General features: G+C 34.8%; 1 protein-coding gene across 8 annotated transcripts; it reads right to left on the reverse strand.

The window, feature by feature from the left end:
• Positions 1-1,303: 1,303 nt before the first annotated feature.
• On the reverse strand, positions 1,304-27,702 carry LOC129281958 (TNFAIP3-interacting protein 1-like). 8 transcript variants are annotated; one of them, XM_064113173.1, is made up of 17 exons: positions 26,943-27,072; positions 26,468-26,512; positions 25,268-25,380; positions 22,667-22,942; positions 21,669-21,928; positions 20,585-20,752; positions 19,308-19,390; positions 16,860-16,986; positions 15,447-15,569; positions 14,279-14,455; positions 13,805-13,933; positions 6,942-7,130; positions 5,899-6,024; positions 5,104-5,211; positions 4,357-4,437; positions 3,334-3,446; positions 1,304-1,542 (listed from the first exon to the last, which is right to left on the reverse strand). In XM_064113173.1, exons 3-17 carry the CDS (start codon positions 25,314-25,316, stop codon positions 1,506-1,508), a joined length of 2,046 nt encoding a protein of 681 aa, XP_063969243.1. In that variant the 5' UTR covers positions 25,317-25,380; positions 26,468-26,512; positions 26,943-27,072; the 3' UTR covers positions 1,304-1,505. The 8 variants fall into 8 exon arrangements, with proteins under 8 accessions (XP_063969243.1, XP_054773861.2, XP_063969242.1 ...); XM_054917886.2 differs by lacking the exons at positions 26,468-26,512; positions 26,943-27,072 and adding an exon at positions 27,442-27,702; XM_064113172.1 differs by lacking the exon at positions 26,468-26,512 and having other exon boundaries at positions 26,815-27,379.
• Positions 27,703-27,926: the final 224 nt, after the last annotated feature.

The following is a 27,926-nucleotide window of genomic DNA, read 5'->3' on the forward strand; positions in this document are numbered from 1 at the left end:
ACGAGTAATAATCCATATTTGCAGATTTTTTTTTTTTTCTTCAAAATTTGCTTAGTACCGTTTCTACGATCATTTGTGCATGAGTATATTTAAAAAAATAGTAAAAGCACTATCAATTTCCCTGGTCGTCTAATTCAAAGCAGGTACTTAAAGGTCAAGTCCACCCCAACAAAATGTTGATTTGAATCAATAGAGAAAAATCAGACAAGCACAATGCTGAAAATTTCATCAAAATCGGATGTAAAATAAGAAAGTTATGACATTTCAAAGTTTCGCTTATTTTTAACAAAATAGTTATATGAACGAGCCAGTTACATCCAAATTAGAGAGTCGATGATGTCACTCACTCACTATTTCTTTTGTTTTTTATTGTTTGAATTATACAATATTTCAATTTTTACGAATTTGACAATTAGGACCTCCTTGCCTGAACCACAAAATGTTAAAATAATGGAATTCCACGTATTCAGGGAGGAATGAAACTTCATTTCACGTGACAATGACGAGAAAATCAAAATATTTCATAATTCATATAATAAAATACAAAAGAAAAAGTGAGTGAGTGATGTCATCAGTATCCTCATTTGCATACCAACCAGGATGTGCATATAACTGTTTTGTGAAATTAAGCGAAACTTTAAAATGTCATAACTTTCTTATTTTACATCCGATTTTGATGAAATTGTCAGTGTTATGCTTGTTGGATTTTTCTCTTATTTACTCAAATCAATTTTTTGTTGGGGTGGACTTGTCCTTTAAGTTTGGTTGTATCAATGCAAAAAGCATTACTTAATCCTTCTTTATACTGTTGAAACAACAGAACAGCAATTTGCATTTCAATGCTAATGCTACTATAATTGATTCAAACAACAATCCAATTTATCTGACTGCTTTTCAATTATTTCATCCTTTTTCTAAATAAGTGTACATGTTCAGCTTATTTCAAGCCAGTGTAATATATGTTATGTTAATATGTTTGATACTAATACCACAAATGCACAAGTGCACATAAATTGACTTCCTTCAGAAGAGGTATTTTACTTAATGTTTAAATCACTATGCTACATTTCTCATTCTTATTTCCATCTAACTCTTCATTTATATTATTTAAAAAGTTTGCTTATATAAAATGCAATTATCTCAATACATTTTTTTTTTTTTCTTTCTTCACTTTTTCAGATCAGCTTTATACAATGAAGTTGATCAAGTACAAAGCTTTTATTATAAAATGTTTGCAAAAAGTGCTATCGGAGAAAAAGATGCTTGATTTAAAATGCACTGCTATGTACATGCATATACAATCAATTCTTATTTTTTCACTATGTATCGTGAAGTATAGAGTGTTTTCATTGTGAATTTCAGAGGTGAAAGCTGATTAATTCAAATTTTCTGCTATGGATTACCGATTAAAAGTGATTGTTCTCCAACGCTGCTGCACTCCATCAACTTCAATGTACAAAATTACTAGAAATTTTCAGATTCGTATGGTAGAGTTTATCTCAGGATTACTTCTGGGTGAAGGAGAATGGATCGTGATCACTCCTGGAATATTTGAGAAAATTGGAGAGAAAAAAACAAGGGGAAATAGAAGAAATAAAAGAGATATAAAGCAATAAGAAAGAATTAGAATAGGCATACACAGTATCTTTTTAAATTGCCTTTAATCAAATATTCATAAGCACTTAAATCTAATTTTCTTTGGTGATGGTACACATTGAACTATTCAGAGAATTTAATGTGTAAAGTACATTGCCTCAATATGTTACTGGGTGAACAGATCTCAACTGTTATACATAAATTGCACAACCTTTAGGCTCGACACTAACTTTTTTTCTTGGTGGCCCGATCGGTCCACCAAAATCTTTAATTTCACACTCTTTGTGGCCTGCCAAGCAAATTTGGTGGCCCTAAAACAATAGAAAACATTACAATTTATCAAAACTTTGGTAGCCTGACCTGGTGGGTGTTTCATAAAGCTGTTCGTAAGATAAGAGCGACTTTAAGAACGACTGGTGATTGGTAAATGGTATACACCATTGGCGATGGTTTAGCGCGTAAGGAAGGTTCACCAGTCGTTCTTAAAGTCGCTCTTAACTTACGAACAGCTTTATGAAATGGCCCCCCGACCACCAAGTGTGGGCTTTTGCAGAATGTGGCCCGACTCTCATTTTTGGTTGCCCCGGGCCACTGCTAATGTCGTGCCCTGAAGTAAGGTCACTAGTATAAAACACACAGTTCATTTTCACCTGTGCTGACCGCACAGAAACGTTGTTAGCGCTAACAATGAGGCCCTGTTACAACAGGGAATGTGGCAGCGATGCCTAATGTTACAACAATGCATTACTTACACATTGTTATAAATGTATTGACTTCACAATCCGAAAGATGTGACTGGGCTTGCTGTTAGAACTCTGTTACGCTAACAAACCTTTCTGTGCCGCCAGCACTGGTCTATGAACAGTTGGTCTACTCTCAATTTGGTATCATTGCTATTTGGTCTAAAATATACTTGCTCTCAAACCCAGTTAGTGTAAGGTAAATGACATTTAGTCTAATGCCCAGTTCATCTAATTTGCCCTGCTTTATGATAATGCTTTTTTTTTCAAACAGAAATTTGGCTCATAAAAAATTCATCAAGACAAATAGACTAATAAAGTGGTATTAGACCAAGGGGTTATTAAGCAAAATGGGTGTGGCCTAACTGGAAAAATAGACCAAATGTTAAATGGGATAAATATCAATTAGTCCAAATGGTTAGATGATGAACTAAGATTAGACCATCTGAAAAGAGACCAGGCAGAAAATAATTTTTGATATCATTTTCAGGGACTATTTTTCACAAAGTACTGCGAAAATCTGCAACATTGGATAAGCTTTAACATAGCAGTGAATGGGAATTTTCCGGGGCTCCTTTTTTTAGTTAGCAGGGCTTTTTTAGCATTATGGGGAAAAACATTGACCCAGGCTGCCATGCAATTATTTCCCTGGAAGAGACCAAACAGAAAACACTAACTGGGTGAAGACCAGGGGCCCGTCGTACAAAGAGTTGCGATTGATCCGATCGACCACATCTATGGATGGCCAGCAACGTCAACATCTCAAATACAAATTTGTTCACAATATTTTGTAGATATGATGTATATTCATACATCCATCATTCTCTTGAAGATTCAGTGTGATTCTCTTTGTTTACTAGGGAGATTGTGCAAATTTCCTGCAGAAAAAAAAATGGTATGGATGGATTTCCATACAGTTGAGATTGATTGGATCAATCATGATTCTTTGTAAGACTGGCCCCAGTTGAATATTTAGCGACACAAGGACGGGACCTACCCATGAGAGCTATGATCGTCAGAGAGTTCTGGAGGATAGCAGATCTGGAAATCTTCCTGAGCGTCACAATACTCCCCATTCAAAGCATAGTTGACACCGTGAGGGACCAGCTCCTTTAGAAGAATAGAAATAAAGAAAAGACAAAAACATTACTAATGCATCTTGAGAAATAGTATTTCAAAAAAGATGATGCCATATAAATTGATGACTATTATTATTATTTCATTCACAAACTGCATGCCTTGAACAAGTAAATACACATGATGTGTATAAAAAATAATTGTAATACATGTACAAAGTAAGTTGTTAATGCAAGAAGACTTTAGGAAAGTGATGGCATGCATGAAGAAAATTACTGATATCTTTGGTTAAATCAACCAATTATGTGGTAAATACAGAATATATTTATTATTCTTTATGTCCATGGCCATATGCAGGAATTTTTCAAGGGAAGAGGGGGGGGGGGGGCAAGTTAAGAAAATACATTAAAGATGTTCAAATGCCAATTACACAAGCAATAAAGGTATCCTAATGTGATTTGGGGATCCAATTGAATGGTCAGGGGCCCGTTGCAGAAAGAGTTGCGATCGAACGCAACTCAAAAAATCTTGCGCAACTTGATTTTCAGCCAATGAAGCGCCCGTATTCGGGACTTGCGCTTGATATTTTGACTTGCGTTTAAACGCAACTCTTTCTGCAACAGGCCCCATGTCAGTTTTATGTGTATGATTGAAAACTGAGCATTCAAATTGTGTTAAGTGAAAAAAATAATACTAATACTATCTTAAGTTTAGTGTTTGAGATTGAATATTAGGCCAATTTTCCCAGGCAGCAAAAAAACAAGACAAAGAGTTAATTTTAAAAAAGGTAATCTTTTGATAAGTGTTCACTATTCTAAAAGATATGTTGTTTGGGTTTTGGTGTTTGTAAAGCGCTCTCATTCAACGGAGAATATAGGCGCAATTCAAGTAGAATAATTTGTAAGAAAAGCACAATTAAGAATAATCAAATTTTCATCCTCACTTTCTCTTTCCTCTGTCGAACCTGTCGATGGTAAGTTGGGGATCGGGGATTCTCTAAGAGTTCAAAGACTCTATCCTGGGGCTTCATGGAGAAACAAAAAATGTGATAGTAAATCATAGTTCATGTAAAAAAATGAAAACTGAAACAATTAGAGCGAACCAAACTTAAAATGATATAAAAAAGTAAAGTTGCACTCAATAATCCATGACGAAAACAGAATTAGGTAAGGGCAAACAAAATTACAAAAATCAATAAAACATGCATACACCCCCCAAAAAAATATATTGTTCAATTTTCACTTATACTATTTGACTAATCATACATGTAGCAAACATGAAAAGTTTCTTTGTGCAAAAATAAGCCCCGCAAAATTGCCCTTGAGAAAACAGAACAAAACATTATACTTAACTTCTGCATAATTGTGTAGTTATTTTGACTGTCAACATAAATGATGAATCAGTGATCTCGTTTAACAGGGCTGAGCATGAAAAAATCGATTGCATCATACATGTATATCTACTTAACTGATTTGCTAATATAGTATTGCATTTTAGAAAATTGTTCACTGTAATACTTCTTTAATTTGTAGATTTTCACTCATGCTTCCTGCTATTTAATATGTCTTAAATTAAAGTGTTTTCATTTAAACCATCTTATCATCAGAATGAACTTTACCAGTTACATAGTAGACGACTAGTCAACAGGCTATATTTCAATGGGACTTGCTCAGGAGGGAAAATATCTTACCGAAGACCGTGGCCTTTCTCGACGAGGAGCTGCAGCAGCAGCGGGGCGTTGCTTGCGCTCGTCAGCATGGAACTGGAAAGCCAAAGCCTGGTCCTTCAATATCTGAAGCTTGTTTGTGAAAAATAATATTAAAGTAAAAAATGGTTGCCCAAAAATGCAAACTTCTAAGAAAGGATCTACATAGCTGTTTTGTGCCCTTGTTTACTGCTTTCAGAATCTTATTCTTATCATTATTCTTCTATCTATCTATCTATCCATCTAATGTCTGTCTATCTAATACCTATTTATCTGTTTATATATATATATTTCTATCTATCTATCTTTCCTATAGGTATCAGTTTAAATTTGTATGTCTATCTGTCTATTTATCTTTCAATCTAATATCTACTCATTTATTTAAATAATTATGTCTGTTTATCTATTTATACATCTACGACAGACCACCTAATTCATCCGCATGACGAATTAAAATCTAGTTCTTGATTTGAATTAGAATTATTGCCCATAATTTCCACAAAATCGTCATATACAAGTATCTTGCAAGAAACTGCCCTTTATTTTCAGAAAAATAATATGATCAAAGAAATATGGGTCATAAGCAGAGGTTGAGATAAACAAATTGTCAATAATCTGATTTGGAACATAATCTTAAAACGAATGAATGTGTTGATTGAAAGAAAAGCACTAATTTTGCCATTTTGATGAAAAAATATGATCAAATAAAGGCTTAAAAAAGTAATCTCCTGAATAAGACTTTCGAGCAACAAGTTTGTTTTTCTTTTTTTTTTTATTTACTTCATGTTTCTGTTTGTCCATCTTCTTCTTTGCCCTGTGAAGTTCCGTCTTGACCTCCTCCATTTCCCCGTTGACACGCTGGCGGTCCCGTTGCTCTTTGTAGAAGTCGCTTTTGTACACGTCAACCTGAGTTGAAGAACAATCACAGTAACAGAATGATAACACATAACTTCCGCAAATATCCAATAGAAATAACACAGTTGTAGTTTGAAGCAAATCAAAATGAAAAATTATGCAAAAATTATGGAAACTGGTGAGAAATAACTTTTCATGATAAGCATTTACTCAACAGATTCCTGCACAAGCATGACTGGGATCTCAAATTCTCAACTTCTTAACGAAAGTTTTGCAACAACGATAAATCTCCTCCCTACATATCAGAGCTCTTATCTCAGCATAGACCAACATGCAGTCTCAGATCAGCAGATCAAGCATTGCTGACAGAATCTCTCAGCCACACAACCTGGGGTGACAGAGCCTTCTACATCTCTGGACCAAAGCTGTGGAATAGCCTTCCCCAACTTATCAGGAGAGCAGAGACCCAATCAACTTTTGAGTCTTACCTGAAGACCTTTCTGTTCCCCACTCCAACATTATCGCAAGAATAACTCAATTGTAGCATTACGAGGATAGTACTTGAACTGAATGATGATCCTAAGCACTGTTTGAAGACATTGAAATTTGTGAGATATTTCCTATTTTTGAGCAAGCGCCATGAGCGCCCAGCTGAGGCGGATACCGGCGCTTTACAAGAACCCATCATCATCATCAACAAACCATATCTGGAATGGTACCCTTTCAACTCACTTCCATAAAAACTCAAGCACCCTTAACACATGCCCATACCAACGCACTCCGTTCGCCTTTGTCATCTGATCCACCTTCTCTTCCAAACGCAACATCTGCATCCAACCTCAGTCTTCTTCCTTCCCTTCAACTTCACACCATACATCACTCTCGAACAAGTAACGAGGAATACAAAGAAAATTCACGCTCATGGTGGCTAATTCAAGATATTCTGATATAAACACGCTCATTTTTACCTGTTGCTTGAGCAGACCAAGCTCTTCAATCAGTTCACCCTGTGTCATGCTGGCAAGGATGGATCTCTCTTCGTGGCTGTGAAGGACGCACTCATCTTTCTTGGGTTTGCTCTTGTCGTTACGAGATGGAGGAGCAACGGCGGCAACCGGTTTCTTCTTCTCGGAGACCTGCAGTTTCTGCTCAAGAGCCTAAGAGACCAATGGTTTATCAATTAGGTTTCAGTGTTTCATGCCCAAAACCTAGAGAAAACTTCAGCTTTTCTGTGAAATCTGAACTTTCTGCTCAAGAGCCTAAGAGATCAATGGTAGATGTATATCAATTAGGTTTCATTGTTTCATGCCATAATTCATAGAAAACTTCAGTTCTTCTCTAAAACCTGAACTTTCTGCTCAAGAACCTAAGAGATCAATGGTATATCAATTAGGTTTCAGTGTTTCATGTCATAATTCATAGAAAACTTCAGTTCTTCTCTGAAACCTGAAGTTTCTGGTCAAGAGACCAGGATATCAATAGTATCAATATTTTGTAAATATTTCATATTATAATTTGAGAGAAAAAAATAGACTTCTTCTTGGAAACCTAAAGTTTCAGCTCAAGCACCTAAGAGATCACTAAGTTATCAATCATGTTTCAAAGAAATTTCTTCTTCTCTGAAACCTGAAGTTTGTGCTCAAGTGCCTACGAGATCATTAGTTTATCAAATTTTTCAGTACTGTTTCATATCATAATTCACAGAAAACTTCAGTTCTTCTCTGAAACCTAAAGTTTATGTCGCAGCTCAAGAGCCCAGAAAATCAATAGTGCATCAATTAGGTTTCATGGTTCGGGGTCATAATTCATAGAAAAGTTTAGTTCTTCTCTGAAACATGAAGTTTATGCTCAAGAGCCTAAGATATCAACAAAATACTGTGTGAGTGAAAAAAAAATACACACCTTACAAATCCCCAATTTTAGGAAATAATATGTCACAAACACATAATTATTATATATGGCCTGCAACAGTATGTTCTCCCAAATAATTTGATACCATAGTTATGTGGTATGTGTTAATGCTTGGATGATCAGGAGGTATTCTTTGCATTGATGTAAATTTTGATTTTGCCAAGTAACAAGGCATGACTGCAACAAATGAATCCAGATATCAATGACGTCATAATGAATTTGGAGCTGAATACAGAGGCCCGTATTCTGAAGTCAGGTTTTACTTAAACTCAGGTTTAAAGTTGTGGTTTAAGTATGGGAAGCCAAAAGTATCAATTTTTTCATTAAGTTGTATGCTTCTTATGTTTACTGTGCTCTTTCCTGATTCATCGATGGTGAAGACGATCATATATTTATACTTCCTAGACAATTATGAATGATTTCAGAGCCAAATGAGCTGAAAGATGATATCTCTATCGTTAGTGATTTATGTAACAGTTGGCTATCCATACTTAAACCACAACTTTAAACCTGAGTTTAAGTTAAACCTGACTTCAGAATACAGGCCAGAGTCCTTGGACTGTGTTCAGAAGAATCCATAAGTATGTAGTATAATCCTACATCAGACCTGCCAACCTCTGGGAATGAAAAACTGTATTCTGTGATAAAAAAACTGTATTTTTCCCCCCAAAAAAGTGTATTTCATAATAAAATGCTTGGCGCACTCGCTCATCGCGGCGCTCAAGCTGCATGCAAGCTAAAATGCGCACTGCTCTTGCAGATGAAAAAAAAAACCATTGAAACATGTGTATATCGTCACCCTGGTTTTAACAAAATGATTGAAAAAAAAAAAGTTACCTGAAATAACATTGATCTAATAACCATATTTGTGTACGTTTTATGAAATAGAGACATATAGAGATTATTTTTCTCAATAAATTACGATTTTTTACAAAAAACATATTTTTCAAAGAAAAAACGTACTGCCGTATTTTGGTTGCAAAAACGTACTAAATACGGCTAAAACGTACTGGTTGGCAGGTCTGTACAAGGGTTGCATTAAAATCCATTACAAAACACTTTTTCAGTCATTTACATGATAACTGTTTAATAATCACTTTTTAGAATGAATTCTCAAGTTAATTTTATTGAAAAGGGATTTGCATATACGTTGATAACTCATGTAGGATTATGACATCATTGGTATGAATCAAAACATACATCAATATATACATGCTTACATTTTTGGTGAACTTCAGTACACTCGCTTTTCAGCGTAGATTTCATGATTTCATATATAAGCGTAGTAGATCTAGGTCTACATGTACAATGATTTTTTGAAAAAATGACCTTGATTTGAAAGACTTTCTTATGAAACTACTTTTGCTGCTAGTGCTAGTACTAATTTATCTTTATACATTGCCAAACCAAATGCATATATCATTCTTTCACAATATATCAGAGTGCCTGTTATATGAATTAATAACCCTGCGTGTCTTACTTCCTGCGCTTCCTTCCTATATCCTGCGTTATGGTATCATTTTCAGTTTTAAATCAAACACTACAGGAAAGGCACGGGGGGGGGGGGGGTTCAGGACAGAAAGGCTGCTAGTCTTTGTAACGGCTTCTTTTAGTAATTTTTTGTTGCCTCTCAAATGATTTTTTTCATTAAATACATTTTCACACTTACATGTATGTAGCGCCTTTCCATAGTTAAATACCCAAAGAAATTTACAAAATGTAAATAACAAAGAGTAATTCTACTCTCAAAGTGATCACAATATTTGAATAAGATAATTATTATTATTTTTTTTAATTGTATTGAATGACACAAATCAATGTTAGTGGGAAGACTGTTCCAAATAATTTGACGAACCAATGGATATTGATTGTTTAACAAGACCAGAGAGAGAGAAAGAAAGAAAGAAAGAAAGAAAGAAAGAAAGAAAGAAAGAAAGAAAGAGAAAGACAATTTTTGAGAGACCATGGACCTAGGTCCATGGACAGACAATCATAGACAAGCTTACCTTAAAAATACTCTATTATTGACATGATTAAAAAAAAAGAAGGACAAGGACTGAACTCAAGGTTAGTTGGGGACATCACTCGGAAGTACTGTGAAGGCTTCATCATGAAAATGAAACAATCAGGACATATGTGCTTATTAAATCTCAAATCATACTCCTGGTCTTAAAGGTAATTATTAACCAGCTTTGAGAGATGAATTATATATCAAATTACTGTGACCATATATCTGAATATACTTAAGTAACTCTTATATTACCAGTTTAGGTTTGGATTTCTATCCACTCAAAAGCAAACATATTCATCAGCGTCAAAAACTAAGAAATTCAGTTACATTATAAAATCATATTGTTTAATTTGAGCAGCAAGAAACTTCATGTACATGTAATACTGTTGATTATTTGGTTTATATATCTATTTGGTCCTATTATAAATATTCAACAAAGAGTAAACTGTGGGCCAAATTTCCTTCATTTTAATTGACTGAGAAGCACAAGTGTTTATGGTATCATGTTTTTGTTTTTTCCGGGGGGGGGGGGGGTGGGTTCTGCTTTAGAAATCAATATTATTTTACTAATATCTAATTCCTAAATGAGACATACTAGTAAATGTTGGACCAATTGCACAGTAAGTACATCTAGGTATTAGAAGAAATTGGCATCTTTTGGGGAAAGTACACAAAATGTGATAAGTGACCAATTTCATCAACATTTATCGTCTGACAATAAAATTTTCAGATTGGACTAGTTTCCTTAGTTTTAATTTGCTGAGAAGCACAAATGTCAGACCAATGGTACATGTAACTATCGAATAATAAAAGCTTTTCAGTGCTAAAATCTTTCATGAAATGTTCAAAAGTATCCTCAAACCACCAGAAAGTTACAAGAACTGAATTCTAAAAGAGAAGACTTCTGACCTTTAAACTGATGTATACATGTATGTAACACATCTATTTACTTAAAATGTGCCTCAAGTTTATCTTAATAATGTACAATCATGATACAATAATTGTGATAATTTTCTTTATTTCTATACGCATACCATTGGGCAATTCCATAAAATGATCAACCCTTTTGTACGTCCCACCCCCATTTTTCTCAAGTTTTACTTCACTTCATAAACTGACCAAGTCATGGTCCTTCGAGAACATAACAGACTGTCATAAGAACAAGAAATCAGAGACAGAAAATTTCATGAAGGTCCCACATATAAGGGTCAGGACGTACATATTTTACGGACTTGCCCCATTGTAAATGCAGACATTCAAGCTTTTTAGCTCCAGCATGTGTATTATTGTATTATTTGAAATAAACCTTGAAATGAGTCACTCCTTCATGGTGCTAAACCCACTTAACAAAGAGAAGAATATTAATCTCCAGTGACTTCTAAGAAGGCTAGGACACACTGTTATAGGGTACCATTCTATATCACACCACAAAATGGACACACTAAATAGGGTGCAACAAATCACAAAGGCCAATGAATCTCCCTTTATTGTTCAAAGGTGACAAAAAGGAGATTAGAAACTCAATTGAATATTTGTGAAAGGGGTCATCAAAGTACCCTAAAAGAGACTTCTATTTAGGCACATCCTATTCTTCATGGAAAAGAATTGATCAAATACATGTATGATGTTATAAATTAAGGGTATATAAAGCAGTAATGAAGACATAGTCCCCCAAATTAAAAGGTGAAAATGACTTTTAGAGTGATTTATCAGTACATATCCAATTTTCTGTTGTATTAAGAGCAAAATACACAGATAATTATAAGAAGCGGGGCCATGTATGCGCACCTAAAGATTTTCATGTAACCTAAGATTAAACATCATTTTATTTTTATTCCACAAAAAATTAAGTTGATGTTATTCCTAATATTCATATAAGTGTGCCAAAAATCCTATTTAAAAAAAATTAGAGAAATGTATGATTTTTTTGTAAAAACAAATGGAATGCCTCTGGCAGTCTCGCCTGCATATGCGATTCGATATAACAGCAGTGCTGACTTTGAAAACAGCTATTAAATAATTATTCACAAAAGAAAATTTTAGGCCCTACACGATAATAAATACTGTCCATTGAACAAACATGACCTTTGACCATTATCATGTGACCTCAGACATGTGCAAAACAATCATTCATAATTGATTACCCTTATGTCTGTAGATGATTCATGGACTAGATCCATAAACTTTCCATTCAACAAATTCCCACAACATGGCCAAAGTTTATTGACCTTAAATGACCTTTGGTCTTTGTGATTTGTCATGAAATGCACACAGGATATTCAGGGATACATGGTTGCACTTATGTCTCATGAAATAGATCAATAAACTTTTAAAGTTATGATGACAATTCCACAAATACCCCATTACCAAAGTTTGTTGACCCTCAATGACTTTTGACCTTGGTCATGTGACCTAACACTCACAAAGGATGTTCAGGGATAATTGATTGCTCATCTGTCCAAGTTTCATGAACTTAATCCATAAAATGTCAAATTATGATGATGATTCCACAAATACCCCCAACATAGCCAAAGTTTGTTGACCCTAAAAGACCGTTGACCTTGGTCATGTGACCTGAACCTCGAACAAGATCTTTAGTAATACACTATTAATCTTATGTCTAAGTTTCACAAACTAATATAGGTTCATATACTTTTTAAGTTATGAGGACATTTCAAAAACTTAACCTTGGTTAAGATTTTGATAGTGATTCCTCCCACATCATTGACCCTAAATATTGATTGATGTTTAATTATTTCAAATTCACATAAAAAAAAGGGTCATTGCAATATAATATAATGAATGCAATTATATATAAAATTGATACAAATAAAAAATACATCTAAAGAAATTATTGTCATTAAAAAGCCTTTCAGTAAAAAAGAAAGAGTAAAAACATACAAAATTTAGTAGTTGAAAATGAAAAAGGGAAACTAAAATAAGGCCAAATGGCCCTGTAAAATAAGTTCCCTTATACGCAATACAATGAAGTATCAAGTTGTAGATAGACAATGAGTTACCGGTACTGAAAAAAAAAAATTAAATAAAAAGTTTTTAAAAAACCCATAAAAAGCTAAAGAAATATAAGTCAGAGGAACATAGAAAATGGAAGGGGGATCTGGTAATAATACTACAGTAAATCTGCGGTACATGTGAGTCATTATTGGGACAAAAATAATGTTTTTAGTTGTTTCTTAAATGTTTTTTAGTTATTACAAAGAATAAAATGATTTGGTAATGAATTCCAAATTATTGGTAAACTACATCGTGGAGATTTTTCTTCATACGTAAATAAAACTTTCCAACAATGAAAATTGGATTGATTTCTCGTATTGTAATTGTGAATATTGAGATTTGTAGAAAACAAAGTTGAAGTGTTGTACGGAAGGAGATTATGACCTTGGTCATGTATCCTGAAACTCAGGCAAGATATACTTGTTTACCTATATGTCCAAGTTTCATGAACTAGGTCCATAAACTTTGTAAGTTTTGATGACATTTCAAAAACTTAACCTTGGTTAAGATTTTAATGTTGATGATGCCGCCGCCACCGCCGCTGCCGGAAAAGCGGCACCTATAGTCTCGCTCTGCTATGCAGGCGAGACAAAAAGAGTTTTCACTCCCAAATGAGGGAATTTTGGGTCGAATCTCTACATTTTAGAAGACCATTCTGACTACCAGGGGGTGCAGCCTATGAATTAAGGGCCATGGAATTTAGTCAGTGACGACCCTTGTCCACCGACAGAATATTGACTGACTGACATCTACATACATGTACTAGCTAATGTAGGCTAACTGGCAATATGAAACAAATAGTTTTTCGACAAACAGATTGTGTATAGCATAGAAATACACCATGTGGGGTGAGATTATCAGGCATTTCATAGACAGAGAAATGATTGACTATACCTCGTTCAATCTCTTGACCTCTGTTTCCAGTTCCTGTTTGTGACCCTGCAGGGAGACGGCATAACGGTTTACCTTCCCAAGCTGTTGTTTGGTTTGGTCGTAATTCTTCTGAAGATCAGCTGTCGACGCCTTCCAATATGAAATATACAAATGCAACAGTAATAGCAATTGTACTTCAATCCAATAGGCATCCAATCTAATAGTCATTATAATTTTTTTTAATGGATTCATTGTTCACTTTCGTCAGCCCACCTGTGTGCGCTTTGAAACACCCGTATAAAGCGCCCTATAAATGTTAGCATTATTATCATCATTATCATCATCATCATTATCACCATCATCGTCATCACCAGTATCATCGCAATATAAAATCTACTTCCATGAAGTATCGTTTCGTGAAAATGTCATTACCAAGACTACCTAGACAACCCCATAAATACGATCTAACCAATGGCCATATCTTTAGGGACGTACCTCCAGTTCTTCGATCCTATGCTTAGCTGCGACCAAAATCTCATCCCGTTCTTTCTCTTTTCTCTCCGCATCTTGCTTTATTTCTTGATTCATCAGTTTGGTCTTCTCCAGTTCTTGCTTGAGAGCTGCCTCCATGCGATGATACTGCTCATCCCAAGAGTGGTTCAGTTTTACAACCTGCAGATACAATAAAATAATAATAATAATAAAAACAATTATTTATAAAGCACTTTATGTTTCTAAGCACTGCACACTATAAACCTGGTTTATTATTATCATTATTATTTGTTTGGCGTCACCTGTGTCTGGGAGGCGAAAAGCAAACTGAATCACTATGACCCGCAGGTCTCTCCTCCCGATATAACTGATTGGGGGGGGGGTGCAGGTGGACCACTACATCGGGGTTTCCCCTAGCAGGGCTACGCTGATCACATGCTCGAGCATTCAAGGAATTTCTAAAAGGGAACCTACTTACTACACCTGGGTGGAGAATGGCAAGTGTAGTTAAACACCTTGCGAAAGGATGCCAGTGCTGCAGTGGGTTTTGAACCCCAGACCTTGTGTCTCAAATTCAGGAGACTGAGCCATGACACCTCTACATAATTACTTATTCAAGTATTCCATCATTTTAAAATTCTATTCAAAATCATTTAACCCATGTCTAGCTTTGACCCAAGGCAATGAAGGCGATTTCCTAGGGTGCCAACCTAAACTGCCTTGATGCCCCCTAATTCCCCTATTACCGACAGTGATTCAAGGACAATTTTTTCATAAAACTTGAGGCTTATTGCAATGGCTGAATCAGCAAAACTTATAGTAGACCAAGTGGACCAGCCAAGAGTTGTGAGACTACAGTTCCTATGACTGGGAAAGGAGCCAAACTGTGTCCTATCATGTACCACAGAGAATGGCTGATATCAAGTTCAGTGTTGTCCTTTTGTTGTTGGTGTTGGAACAATTTTTACATCTGCACAGCACCAAAAGAAAAATAAAGACTGGTCTTAGTATAAGTCTCCTTTGGTATTGAGCAGTCACTAATGAGATTTGGACCATTTTTGTAAGCTAAAATTAGGCTGAGAGTCTGCTAGCTTTTAGCACTATACCATAGAAGGCAAAATAAAAAAAAATAAAAAAATGAAATCCCCCCAAAGACAATTATCATACTTACTTGAGCCAACTTCTGTTTCAGTGTTATTATCTTCTTCTGGAGAGTTTCATATGCTTCCACAGATACGCCCTCGCTTGATGGTGCCGGGGAGGGAGTCTGAGCCGATGTAGTCTTCTGTTCATGCTGTAAATTTTAAAAAATATATATAAATGGTTAAAAAATAGAGAAAAGTTCCGAGAGGCATTTTATCAACGTATGTCATTTAACACATTGTCAGATCTGAAAACTTTCCTTGTATTAATTGGTAGAGAAGCACACTCCAGGAAAACATTTAAATGAACATTTTTGTCTTACAGGTTGTGAGTTCTGTGAGCTTTCCTTCGATATTGACTGGCTGAAAAGCACAATTCCTATGGTAACAAGCAAAAACTTCAACATTTTCGTTACAAAAATTAATTCATGTGATAGATTTTGACATGATATTCAGAAAATAATACCATATTCCACCCTTCTCTCTTTCCTTTTCTTTCCTATTCTCTTTGTTTTTCTCCCCCCCCCCCCCCCCTCCATCGGTACGCCGCTGGTGACGGTAAGGTAAGGTAATATTGACATGCCAGTGCTAATAACTTATGAAATGGTCAGTGGTTGTGAAGATTTTACATGCAAATGACAACTACCCTTGCAACTTACATGTAAGCCTTACTTGTGTGTCACAGAGTATCTCTACTAGGAGGGACATCTCTTGAATTGAATGTCATGAGGTCATATGCTCCACAATAACATTGTGGAGCACTTGATGAACGGTTGCCCCTCTGAAAGCTCTCTGCGAATAGCTGTTTTTATTTGACTTTTTAAACACTTCAAGCTTTTTTGACTGCACTAAGTGTTTTTTTTCTTTTACCCATGTATGATTTGTGAACATTTTATTGTAAACATGCTAGATTCAGCCTTCTGGCTGTGTAACATGTATTGTTTTTATACAAAATAAACCATGATTGAATTGAATTGAATTGAAAGGTCAATTATTGTGCATTATATATATTCTACATGTAGTTCAATAAACATCTATTGCAACTTGATGCTGATTTGTGTGCAATAGGGTACCTCTATTAAGAGTGGCAAAATCTCATGGATTGATGTCCATTTGGGCCAACTGTAGTGTTACGTGATGTATTCAAGTTTAATAAACATCTACTCATCTTCAATAGAAATGGTTCGATACATGTATATAGTGCTTTTCACTTAATAGAAGTCTCCTAGTGCTAAAGAATAATTGCAGCATTATGCCATACAAGTCAACAAAAATCAGACTTCGTCTGAACAAGGAGGTATCGCTTTGTCCCTTCTTGGTCTGAACAAATAAAGGGATAATATAATAAATAAAAAAGGGTCTGGGATTCACACAAAGGCATGAATTCAAAATAAGGGTTCAACTTGTAGGCATGCTCAACAACAACAAATATTTTCTCTTACCTGTTTTTCCTCCTCTTTCATATCTGTCGCCTCTCTCCTTGTCACGACATCAAAGTCCTGGAGCGATTTATCTCCCGAGGCTTTCTCGAGATCCTGTATTTCCATTTCAAGCTTCTCAATTTTCTCCCTAAAATAAAAATGCAAAGAAAACATTCAACATTTATACATCACTCAGTCTATTGATTCAAACTTTGTATGCAAAAAATATTAGTTAAATTCAGTTAAATTGATCAATTTCAATTCACATATGACCAACATTGTATCCAACCTCAGACTGACCCATTTTGCGGAAAGATTGCTTTCAAACACTGGGGTGATGATATCCACGTCCTTTAGAAATGGATATGGACATTAAATCATAATGTGATACATGTATGTGCTATACAAGAACCGAGTACCATTATTATCAAACAGGCACAAGTCACAAATGCAGGCTCTAATTTTGAGTGAAAAATATTTTCCTTTGGGTTTTTAGAGTTCCTTTGATTAAAAGAGTTATGTCAATCCTCAATTCCAAGTTTGGTAAGACCTCCAATTATGTAAATCGATGTCAACTTATTTAGTTTTTGCATTTTCAGCTGGGGTTTGTAACACAAAGCCTACAGAATGATCATAAAATTGATTGCAAATAATGATCAATGAAAATCAATCACAAAATTAGCCCTGTGATCAAACGCTGATGTTTGTCTCACGAGGCCCGGGACAGGAGCAATACAAAGGCAAACATTTCCTCATCGATAAAGCATTTATGATGACTAATCTGGAAGCATATGAATAACCTTAGTGTTGAATTAAAATTGATACACTATACTTTGAAATTGACCTTAATTTGTAAGGCGCCCTCTATCATGTAATTTACAATGCCCATGTTTATATTTCTTTTTTTTCTCTCTCTCTAACTTACTTTTTATAATGGCCGATCCCTCCTTGTGCGTTTTCATCAACCTTACAAGCAATTTTATAATTATTTTTTGTTTATGAAACTCCCAGATTCCCAGTATGAGAAGCCATCAGAATTAAAAAGTGACTTAAAACTGGCAAGCAGAATTCATTGAAATTTTGACATTTTGAATTGTTTGTAATGAAATATGGATTACACACATCTAATTTAATCCTTTTTGAAGGCAAAACAGTAGCTTTTAGGAATCAATATGTTGATACTTCATGCATTTATTATTGGAATGAAATTTCAAATTGTAATAAAATATTGATTACACACATCTAATTTAAACCTTTTTGGAGGCAATACAGTAACCTTTATGAATTTCAATGTTAATACATTGTACTTCATGCATTTAATATTGGAATGAAATTTTAGATTTTTTTTTCCTACTGAAATATTGATTCGTAGTTATTTCTAAACAGTAACTTGAATTAATATATTAATACTACATGCACTTACTATTGGAATGAGATTTTCAATTGTTTATAATGAAATATTTGTATTTTAAAGCTCTTTGGTGGCAGTACAGTAACTTCTTGGAATATATTAATACTACAAATGGAGGCTCGGGGGAATGGAGGCTTTATGTACATTATTTGTTTGTAGCCTTTATGCAAACGGGTATTCGTTTTCACAGTATATAATTCTTATAATTATGTAATAATGGCTTTATATGTTTAATATGGTACATGTATCTTAATGTATATTGACTTGAATTTGTGAGCAAAACAAATTTCCAATATGGATAAATAAAGACAAACTTGAACTTGATTACCAATCCTCACATATTTCACCAGAGACAAAACAATGGGGAATGCTGCAATGAAAAGATGCACAGCGCCTTTTTACAGTTGAGGCTAGAAGTTTGCCAATCATCATAAAATTTACTGTATCTCATAAAATACATTTGTGCTATCATGACAAATTTTATATCAAACAAATGAGTATGTCATGCCCCTGCATCACATTGCTTTGTCATCAGGAGCTGGAAAATATATTTTTCCCCATAAACCATCAATACTTTAGACAAATAAAAATAAAAACTTGACAAAAACATTTCATATTTGTGCTAGTTACTTCTCAACACAAACATTTCAGATTACACTTTTTGTTTCAGTGGCGACATATCATGATAGAAAATGTAATACAAATCATAGATTTGACATCTATATTTCTATGAAACGATGTTTGAAAATATAATAACAAACAATAGAATACATTTGGCATGAATATTTTTTTTTTCTTCAAATAAAATTCCAGCTGAAATATACTTTTATCCCAATCACGTGAAAGAGCTTAATACGCTCTTTTATTTGATACCAAATTTGTCATGGTAGTATTTATATTTCTGAAGATACAGTAAATCTTACGCTGTTTGGCAAGCGAACAAATTTCAGTGAATTCCATGGGTGTATAAACTTTCAGCCTCAACTGTACATGGATTCCCGCTGAAAGATGTGGCACAGAGTTTTTACAAGGTGATCTATTTGATTTTACACACGTACCTGAGTTCTCTGATGATTTCATTTGCTCCCTGCAAGTCTTGTTTCAGATTGGAATTCTCTTCTTCAAAAACATGTCTCAGCATCTAATAAGGAAGAATAAACAAACGAATTGGTGAATATCTAGGAATTAAATGATTACATTGACCTACTACTGGGACCCGATGGTTCCGCCACCGAGTCTATGGAAACGACAGAAGTCATTAGTGGCCATAAAGGCTAGTAATTGAACGGTTGAATAACAGAGGTAATATGAGTTACATTCGAACACATGGCCCTCTGATTGAAAGGCCAGAGTCAGGATTGCTACACCACGAAACCTCTATGCATGAATGAATTAATTAATTAAACAATGGATGGATGGATGGACGGACGGACGGATGGATAAGTGCATTGATCAATGAATGAATGGATCAGAATATGAATGAATTAAAGAATGAATATATGAATGAATTAAAGGGGAATGAAACCTTTGGAACAAGTAATCTTGTGTCGAAACAGAAAAATCAAAGAATAAGAACAAAGAAAGTTTGAGAAAAATCGGACAAATAATGAGAAAGTTATGAGCATTTGAATATTGCAATCACTAATGCTAGAGACCCTCCCATTGGCAATGCGACAAGGAAGTGTGATGTCACATGTGAACAACTTTCCCTTTGATGGACTATAAAATACCCCCAAAATGTATATTTTTGCTTTTTCTTACGGCGATACAAGCTTTTTATCCATGATGTATTCTTTAAAAATCTGTATTACATGCCCTCCTGAAGAAAGAACACATGATCTACGGATAGATGTGATAAAAGAGGCAGTTTAAGTGAAATATATACTAAAGTAATGGGGAGAGTTGTTCACAAGTGATATCACACATCTTTGTCGCATTGCCAATATGAGGATCTCCATAACATTAGTGATCGCAATATTCAAATGCTCATAACTTTCTCATTATTTGTCAGAATTTTCTCAAACTTTTGTTGATCTGTTTCTTTGATTTTTCTGTTTTCACACAAGCTATCTTGTTTCAAAGGTTTCATTCTCCTTTACAGAATGAATGAATGAATGAATGAATGAATGAATGAATGAATGAATGAATCAATCAATCAATCAATCAATCAATCAATCAATCAATATATGAATAAATGGATGGTTGATAAATGAATGGGTGAATTGGTCAATGAATGAATCGATAAATCATTCTATAAATCAATCAATCAAACAATATATGAATCAATCAATAATAAGATAATTCCGCAAAGCAGTAAATTGTTGCCTGTTCTAACCTTTTGTGACTTCATCTGTCGCACAAGACGTAGGATCTGCGGAATGACCTCAGACAGCTGACTGATCCCTTCAACATTACCAAGGAGATCAGACACAATCTGAAGTGCTTTGCCAACCTTGGTAATTTGCAGAGACATCTCCGGGTGATCAAGCGATTGGTGAGGAATCTATCAAGAAATTAAAAACAGAAGTGTTTCTCACAAAGTGATACTCCAGAGTTTTCGCATTTACTATGGAGACACTCTCTACAAGTAACAACGCATCGATAACTTTGAAAATTCAATTAAAATCACAATGGAGAGTTGAGAGGCTTTTGTCAAAAGTTGGTGGACTGGGACAGCAGATCATCCAAAGATTTGCATCGGACGAACAATTGCAATATGTCATTTTCCAGAGTCAAGAGATTCCGATGCTGTCCCGGTCAACCAACTTTCGACAAGAGACTCTCAGCTCTCCATTGTCATTTGACTTGCATTTTCAAAGGAATTGGTGAGTTGTAGAGAGTGCCTCTGTTGTAAATGCGAAAAGTCCGAATAGATGCACATCAGGGACCCATTTCAAAAAAGTTGCTATGATAGCAACTATTGCTGGAGTATCACCTATCATTAGAGGAGCCAATAAAAAAGCAGGATTTTTACTGTTGTCCTGGTAGTTGTCATTCCAGCAAGACTTGGTATCCAAGCAAATTTTTATGAAAATGGGGCCCAGTTGTGGTAATGATCTAAAGAATGAGTTCAACCAGAAATCCAATAAAATGACCACCAAAGTGTGTGTATTTACGAATATATATATAAAAAATTCAGACAGAAAATGCGTAATTGTCTGAGAAATGGTTAAGATAAGCATGGCATTCTGGCCAGGTGTCCGGTCTTTCTCCAAACAATAAAAATACATTGTCCAACATGTACATGTACTTAGTTGCATTGGTGATCTTCAATTAAACAATTTTCAGCTCAGATTTCATGATTTCTCAGAGTCTTAGGTTTATTCAAATGAACCAGATCTAGATCTAGGATGAAACGGTGACAATTTACTTGTGACAATTAAAGGCCTTTGAATCGGACCAAAAAAATTATTTCTTACCTCCTCACTAGCGGGGTGGTCGCCTTCTCTTGACTGAAACACGTTCTCTTCTGACAATCGCTCGAAGCTTTCCGACGACGTGTCCCCGTTACCATGACTTTGCCTACTTCCAGACCCCATGTCCCATCCAGAGGCAGAGCTATTGCGACTGCTGCCCTCGCGGGCTTGGTCCGATCCAAGTTTTGAAGAATTATCTTCTGCAAGACTCTCCTTATTCAGAGTAGGGTATCCGCTGGTTTTCATGCTATGTGAACTGGTCACTGCAGGAGAAGAGGTGTGTATGATTAAGCTGTGTCTATGATTAAATGTTTATGAGCTGTTGTAAATTACAAGAACAAAAACAATGTAATTTCACTAAATCTATACACACTTTATTCCATATGAATTATGCTTATTTATTTATGAAACCAAACTTTTTGCTCTATTTTACAAACTACAGCTCCTAGAATACTATTTTGGTGCAAATATTCTTTAAAGCATTCCAAGCAATTTTACTTGAAAAAATTCCGGGACCAAAATCAATTTATTTTTATTTATCGAAATTTCTGAAATATTTCTTTGGGTTTTTTTACATTATAATTTTAGTGGGTTTTTTTTCTTTTCATAAAATTTGTCTGTAAAAATTGTATATCAGTCATAAATCGCAGCAAATTAAATGACTCTGGTCAATAAATGAAAAAAAAATAATCACTCATTTATGAATCTTAGCTGAAAACACATTGTATTGACTTTTTTTTACACGAAATCGGGTTCTTAAGCAATTATAGGTCTGACATGCAATTACATACTATTGAATGATTTCGTAACCACGTACCCAGGCATTGCAAATTTACTCTCAAAGGTTGCACAAGAGATGAAAGAAAATAGTCATGACATGTTGCGGCTCAATCATCAAAGTGACAGATTTCTCGTGAAAAATAGCAAGGGGGCTATTATGCCCTTCTTCCAGCCCACCCCCCCCCCTGAGATTAATAGAGTTACACTATTCTTCAACAAACCTTTTCCTAGTTTTTCTGTCAAGCTAGGACTCTCAAGCTTTTCCCTGACAACTTCCTTCAGATCTGTTAGCCAAGCATCGCCATGACAATCACGGAACTTCTCCAAGATATGGATGATTTTGCTTTTAGGGTCTTCCAGGAGGTCATCGATTTCAGCAACCTTGCTCTCGGCCAAACCGACGAAATGGCCAAGTTGGATGGGGTCTATGCTTGCCATGGAGAGGAGTGTGGCAATCTCAAGCATAAGACAAGCCTTGGATGAGTTGGTTTTCTCTTCTGCAGTTCACACAAAAAAAAATCCAATAAACATGTAAAATAAGCCTTTTTGTAAGCATTACTGCAGTGCACACGCACTAGAAATGATTACTTGTACCATTTGGAGATAACATGCACTGCCAATCTGACAAAGCAACGCACATTATAGTGTAATTAAAAAGATGGTGCGGGCTGAAAATATTTAAATCTAAATAAATAGAATAAAATTCACAGAGCAAAATGCTGAAAATTTCATCAAAATCGGATAACAAATAACACAATTATTGAATTTTAAAGATTTGCATTATTTTGGTGAAACAGTTCTAGGCATGTCTTCATGAATATTCATTAGGTGGGCTGATGATGTCATATCTCCACTTGTTCTTTTGTATTTTATTATATGAAATTAGGTTTATTCAAATTTTTTCTGCCAAGATCTAAAACAATTGGATTGACAACTGATTAGTGCATTAGTTATTTATTGCCACAACTTACATGTATTTCATCATAATGGAGACACATCATTTACACATGTAAGAAAAAATGAAAGAATTATGATTTCATGTAATAACATAAGAAAAAGGAAAGTGGGGAAGTGACATCATCAGCCCACCTAATAAATATTCATGACGATGTGCATATGACTGTTTTCACAAAATATTGATAAACTTTAAAATTCAATAACTTTGTTATTTGTAAATCCGATTTTGATGAAATTTTCAGCATTGTGTTTTGTGAATTTTACTCTATTTATTTAGATATAAATATTTTCAGCCCAGACCATCCCTTTAAGACGTGCATGCGCAATGTCTAATTGTGTATAAATTATCACTCCATTTTGCTGCATGATAATGTTACAAAGTACCGGTAATGGAAAAAGTGGAATTGTTTTCATGTTTCCATGGGATATTTTGAAACTGTTCTTATAGTTGCAGATATGAATTGATGTGTTCAATGATATGTTGAATAGGCAAGTAAAATTTATAATCGATTTTCTGAGAAAATAGAATTTCATAAAATTCATATCACATGACATATATGAGAAAGCTGCTCGCGTGTGATGGCACAAAATCAAAACTTAATCCATTACACAATAAGTGTTCTAGCTAATAAAACCCATTTTAGTGGCGGTAGCTATTTCATGGCAGAGTTAGAGGTCTTCAAGCAAAAAGAGAAGGAACATCAATATAAACAATCTGATATGAGAACATTTTTTATAGTAAACTACTTTTTATCAATTATATAAGAATGTTTAATGTAAATTATACAAATAAAGCAAGATTAAAGATTGAAATAAGTGCAAGTCCCATTCCTCTTTGCAAGGAGTTGGTTTTGAAACACTTTTCATTTGAAATTAGATGTAGACGGAAGCAGTGTTTTTCATGAGTGGTGGTCAGAAATCTTCTACGCCAGTTGAGCCCGATCACTACCGTCCACCCTAGCTAGAACTATATTTACTTCCTTTTTCTGCTTTTATAAGTACGGTGACAACTTTATTGATGGTGAAATGATGATGATCATGACAACATTGAAGAAGATGAAGATGATGGTGATAATATTAACAATGATGATGATGATGATGACAATTATGATATTGATGATGATGATTGATGATGACAATGATGATGTCTATATGGTGGTGATGATGATGACAATGGTAATAAATGGTGATAATGATGACGATGATGGTGGTGGTGATGATATCGATGATGATGACGTTTATGATGGTGATGACAGTGATATGATAACTACATGTATGATGATGGTGACAGTAATGACAACATTTGGTGATAGTGTAAATGGTGATAATGACGATGAGGATGATGATAATGATGATGATGGTATTGATAATGATGTTGATAATGATGGTGGTGATCATGGTAATGGTGATAATGATGAGGAAAAGGAAGAGGATGATAATGATGATGATGATCATCATCATCATCAAAATCATCATCATCAACCTCAATCACCATTTTCATCATCATCAGCATCATCATCAACACCACCACCACCATCATCATCGTCATCGACATCATCGCCATCATCATCGCCATCATCATCATCGCCATCCTCATCATCATCATCGCCATCGTCGTCATCATCGCCATCATCATCATCATTATCATCATCATCGCCATCATCATCATCGCCATTATCATCATCATCAATATCACCGTTTCTGTTGCGCCCTTTTTAACATTCCCCTCTGTTCTGTATATATATGTCAGAAATGTGTAGAAAAGTGTAGAAAATTTTAGACCGGGGGAGCGTTTCATCAACAATTGTGTCCGACAAGATGTCAGACAATATTGTCGAACAAAGTACACTTATCAACTGCTTTACCTTCTATTTCATCAGTCTCCATCTCAGAGTTATTAGTTGCGGTGGCCATCGTCAAAACAGTCCTGTTCGTTAGATCTCTTGATATCCTCTTACAACTGGAACTTTTTACTCAACTGTTAAAGAAGGAAAATAGCATAATTGCATTATGATTAGTTTCTCCCTTGCATTTATGTATTACTTATCCAGGGGGTGGTTTCATAAAGCTCTTCATTAATGAATAAACCTTAACTGACATGTAAAAGTTATGCATGATTTTATGAAAGATTTAGAATGTGTTTCACCTATTAATTAATGAGATATATTTTCCCTAGTACCTTTGTGGTACTGACTTGACAAAATAGAATTTGAATAAAATATTGTCAAACAAGTTGGTAGACGTTACATTTCTTTAAAAAAAAAAATGTTTAAGTTAAACATAAGAAAGCTAAATCTACTAATTTAGCTGATGCAATTCAAAATTATATTAACACGCTGACCCCTGTGTACGTTAACTGACAAAATGGACTTTGAAAGAAACTACCTGTTCTGCTTGAATAAGTATCTAATTACTGAATAATGACTTAAAATTTACATTCATTCATAACTTGGATCATGGTTTCATTTCATGACACTTAATGACATTGTGTTAAGGTGCCCACAAAGCCTTAAATGTATGCACCAACAGGCGGGGGGCATTTTCCCCCATAAGTTTTTAAAAACCTACTTTTTACTGCAAGCTGGGTTGCTCTGCTCCTGTGCACTATAAATGTTTTGTTGCAATTCAATGATTTAAAACTTATGAGATAATGGAAAGTAAAACAGAAAGGGCAAACAGCAAAATGATAAGAGATAAGAGTTAAATAGGCCTTTCCGCTTTCAAGTCACATGAATATAAAATAAAACAGAATCCAATTTCATTTGTGTATGACAAACTACGGTATTCATTTATTGAATGTCCCAAAGTGAGTTACAAGTTGAACTTACAACCCTATTTCACACTAATTAATTACTGGAGCAAAATTACAAAATAAAATACAAAAAACAAATAAAACCTAACTTGGATTTTACTAAAATTTAAAATGACTGAATATTCAAGAGGGCTTTGTTAAAAAAAAAAATTATCAAAAACCCAATGAAGAAATATTGACTTTTCATGATTTAAAATTCAGTTTTTAAATGACTAAGGCCTATAAACATGCAGCAAATAAATTAGGAACTTACTTTTGTTGAGGGTCTGCCCAACTTTCAACTGGTTTCTGAACAAAGCTAAATAAAATATCACTGATCAAATCAGGTACAGAATACTCCACTGCTGATAAAGTTTTAACTAACCAATCTACATTTCTACCACATATCGGTATCAACTATCGACAAACTGAAAAAAAAGTGGAAAAGTACCTTATAAAAATGTGATGACACATCTAAGGACTATCAAAAAGTAATGTGTTATTCATAATTCATTGCATGTTAAGAGACTATTTTATTGTGTAACATGCTGACTCGCTGAGTAATCACACATTGAGTCAACGATTGTGTACGTGGGCATCGTGTGATAAATAGCAAGTTACCCTCAGTCATGCCTGGTCATGCCTCATGGATAAGGGTGAAGATTCAAGAACATTCTGATCATCAAACAATCCCGTTCTAAACTACAAATACAATCCAATACTATTGACAATGGTTCAATTCACCATACATGTAACAGATTGCCTACGGTTACAGCAACTTTCAATTAAACAACAGATTTTTGGGTGGAATTGTGCACTCAGAAATGTCAATTGACAATGATTCGACTGACTGATGTCATGATATATTATGAGGAATGTAATTTATTTGCAATTGCATGCACAATTGTTTATTGCACACAAAAACCAAATTGCACTTTGGACTCTCTCCGTTCCGACCAAGTAAATTAGGTTGTCGTATTCATGCAAATTTTAATGTTTTTCTTCTGGCCCGCGCGCGGACTTCGGATCCCTCAATCAAACGCAGCCGCGGCGTGCTAATAATGGTGTACATGTATAGAGCCACTGCATTCGCATTGCCATTGGACTGTTAAGTTGGTCGTTGCCGTTGGACTCTTTGGAGACGCCATTTTCACTCTACACTCACTGACTTATCATCACAAAAGACAAGGAAACATCGCAACTATTTGACTATTTAAGTAGAAAACGAAAACCACAATATTATCATACCTTAGACATTCTGTAAATATAGTATATCCAACCGATGGTGTCGATAAATTTCAATATTTTTGTAATAAAGTCAGTCTTTCGTGCTGCCGTTTACTTTTCGTACGGATATCTAGATGACGTACCGTAGTCGTAGACCTATTCTCAGCTCGGGGAATCCCCTTTTCAACCCAAGATCAATAGTCTGCAAAAACAGACCCCGAGTACTTTTTTTGAGATTGTTCTTTGGGCCTGATGCAGGGCCTGATGTTGCCATCATGAAATGGTGAAAAGTGGTCCATGACTTCCACATAATAAACCATAATTAAATAAAGTGACAATAGTAATTAGATGGAATGGGAAGTCAACTTTATTGGCCCTAGGCAGTGGCGTACCTAGGATTTTCCACAGGGGGGGGGGGGCAAAACCGTCAACAAAAAAAAGTCTTCAATCACAAATAAAGGATTTCGTACCAGAAAAAAAATTGACAAGCAATCAAAAAAAAAAAA

The sequence above is a fragment of the Lytechinus pictus genome, chromosome 18 (genome assembly GCF_037042905.1).
Source record: "Lytechinus pictus isolate F3 Inbred chromosome 18, Lp3.0, whole genome shotgun sequence".
Taxonomy (NCBI): Eukaryota; Metazoa; Echinodermata; class Echinoidea; order Temnopleuroida; family Toxopneustidae; genus Lytechinus; species Lytechinus pictus.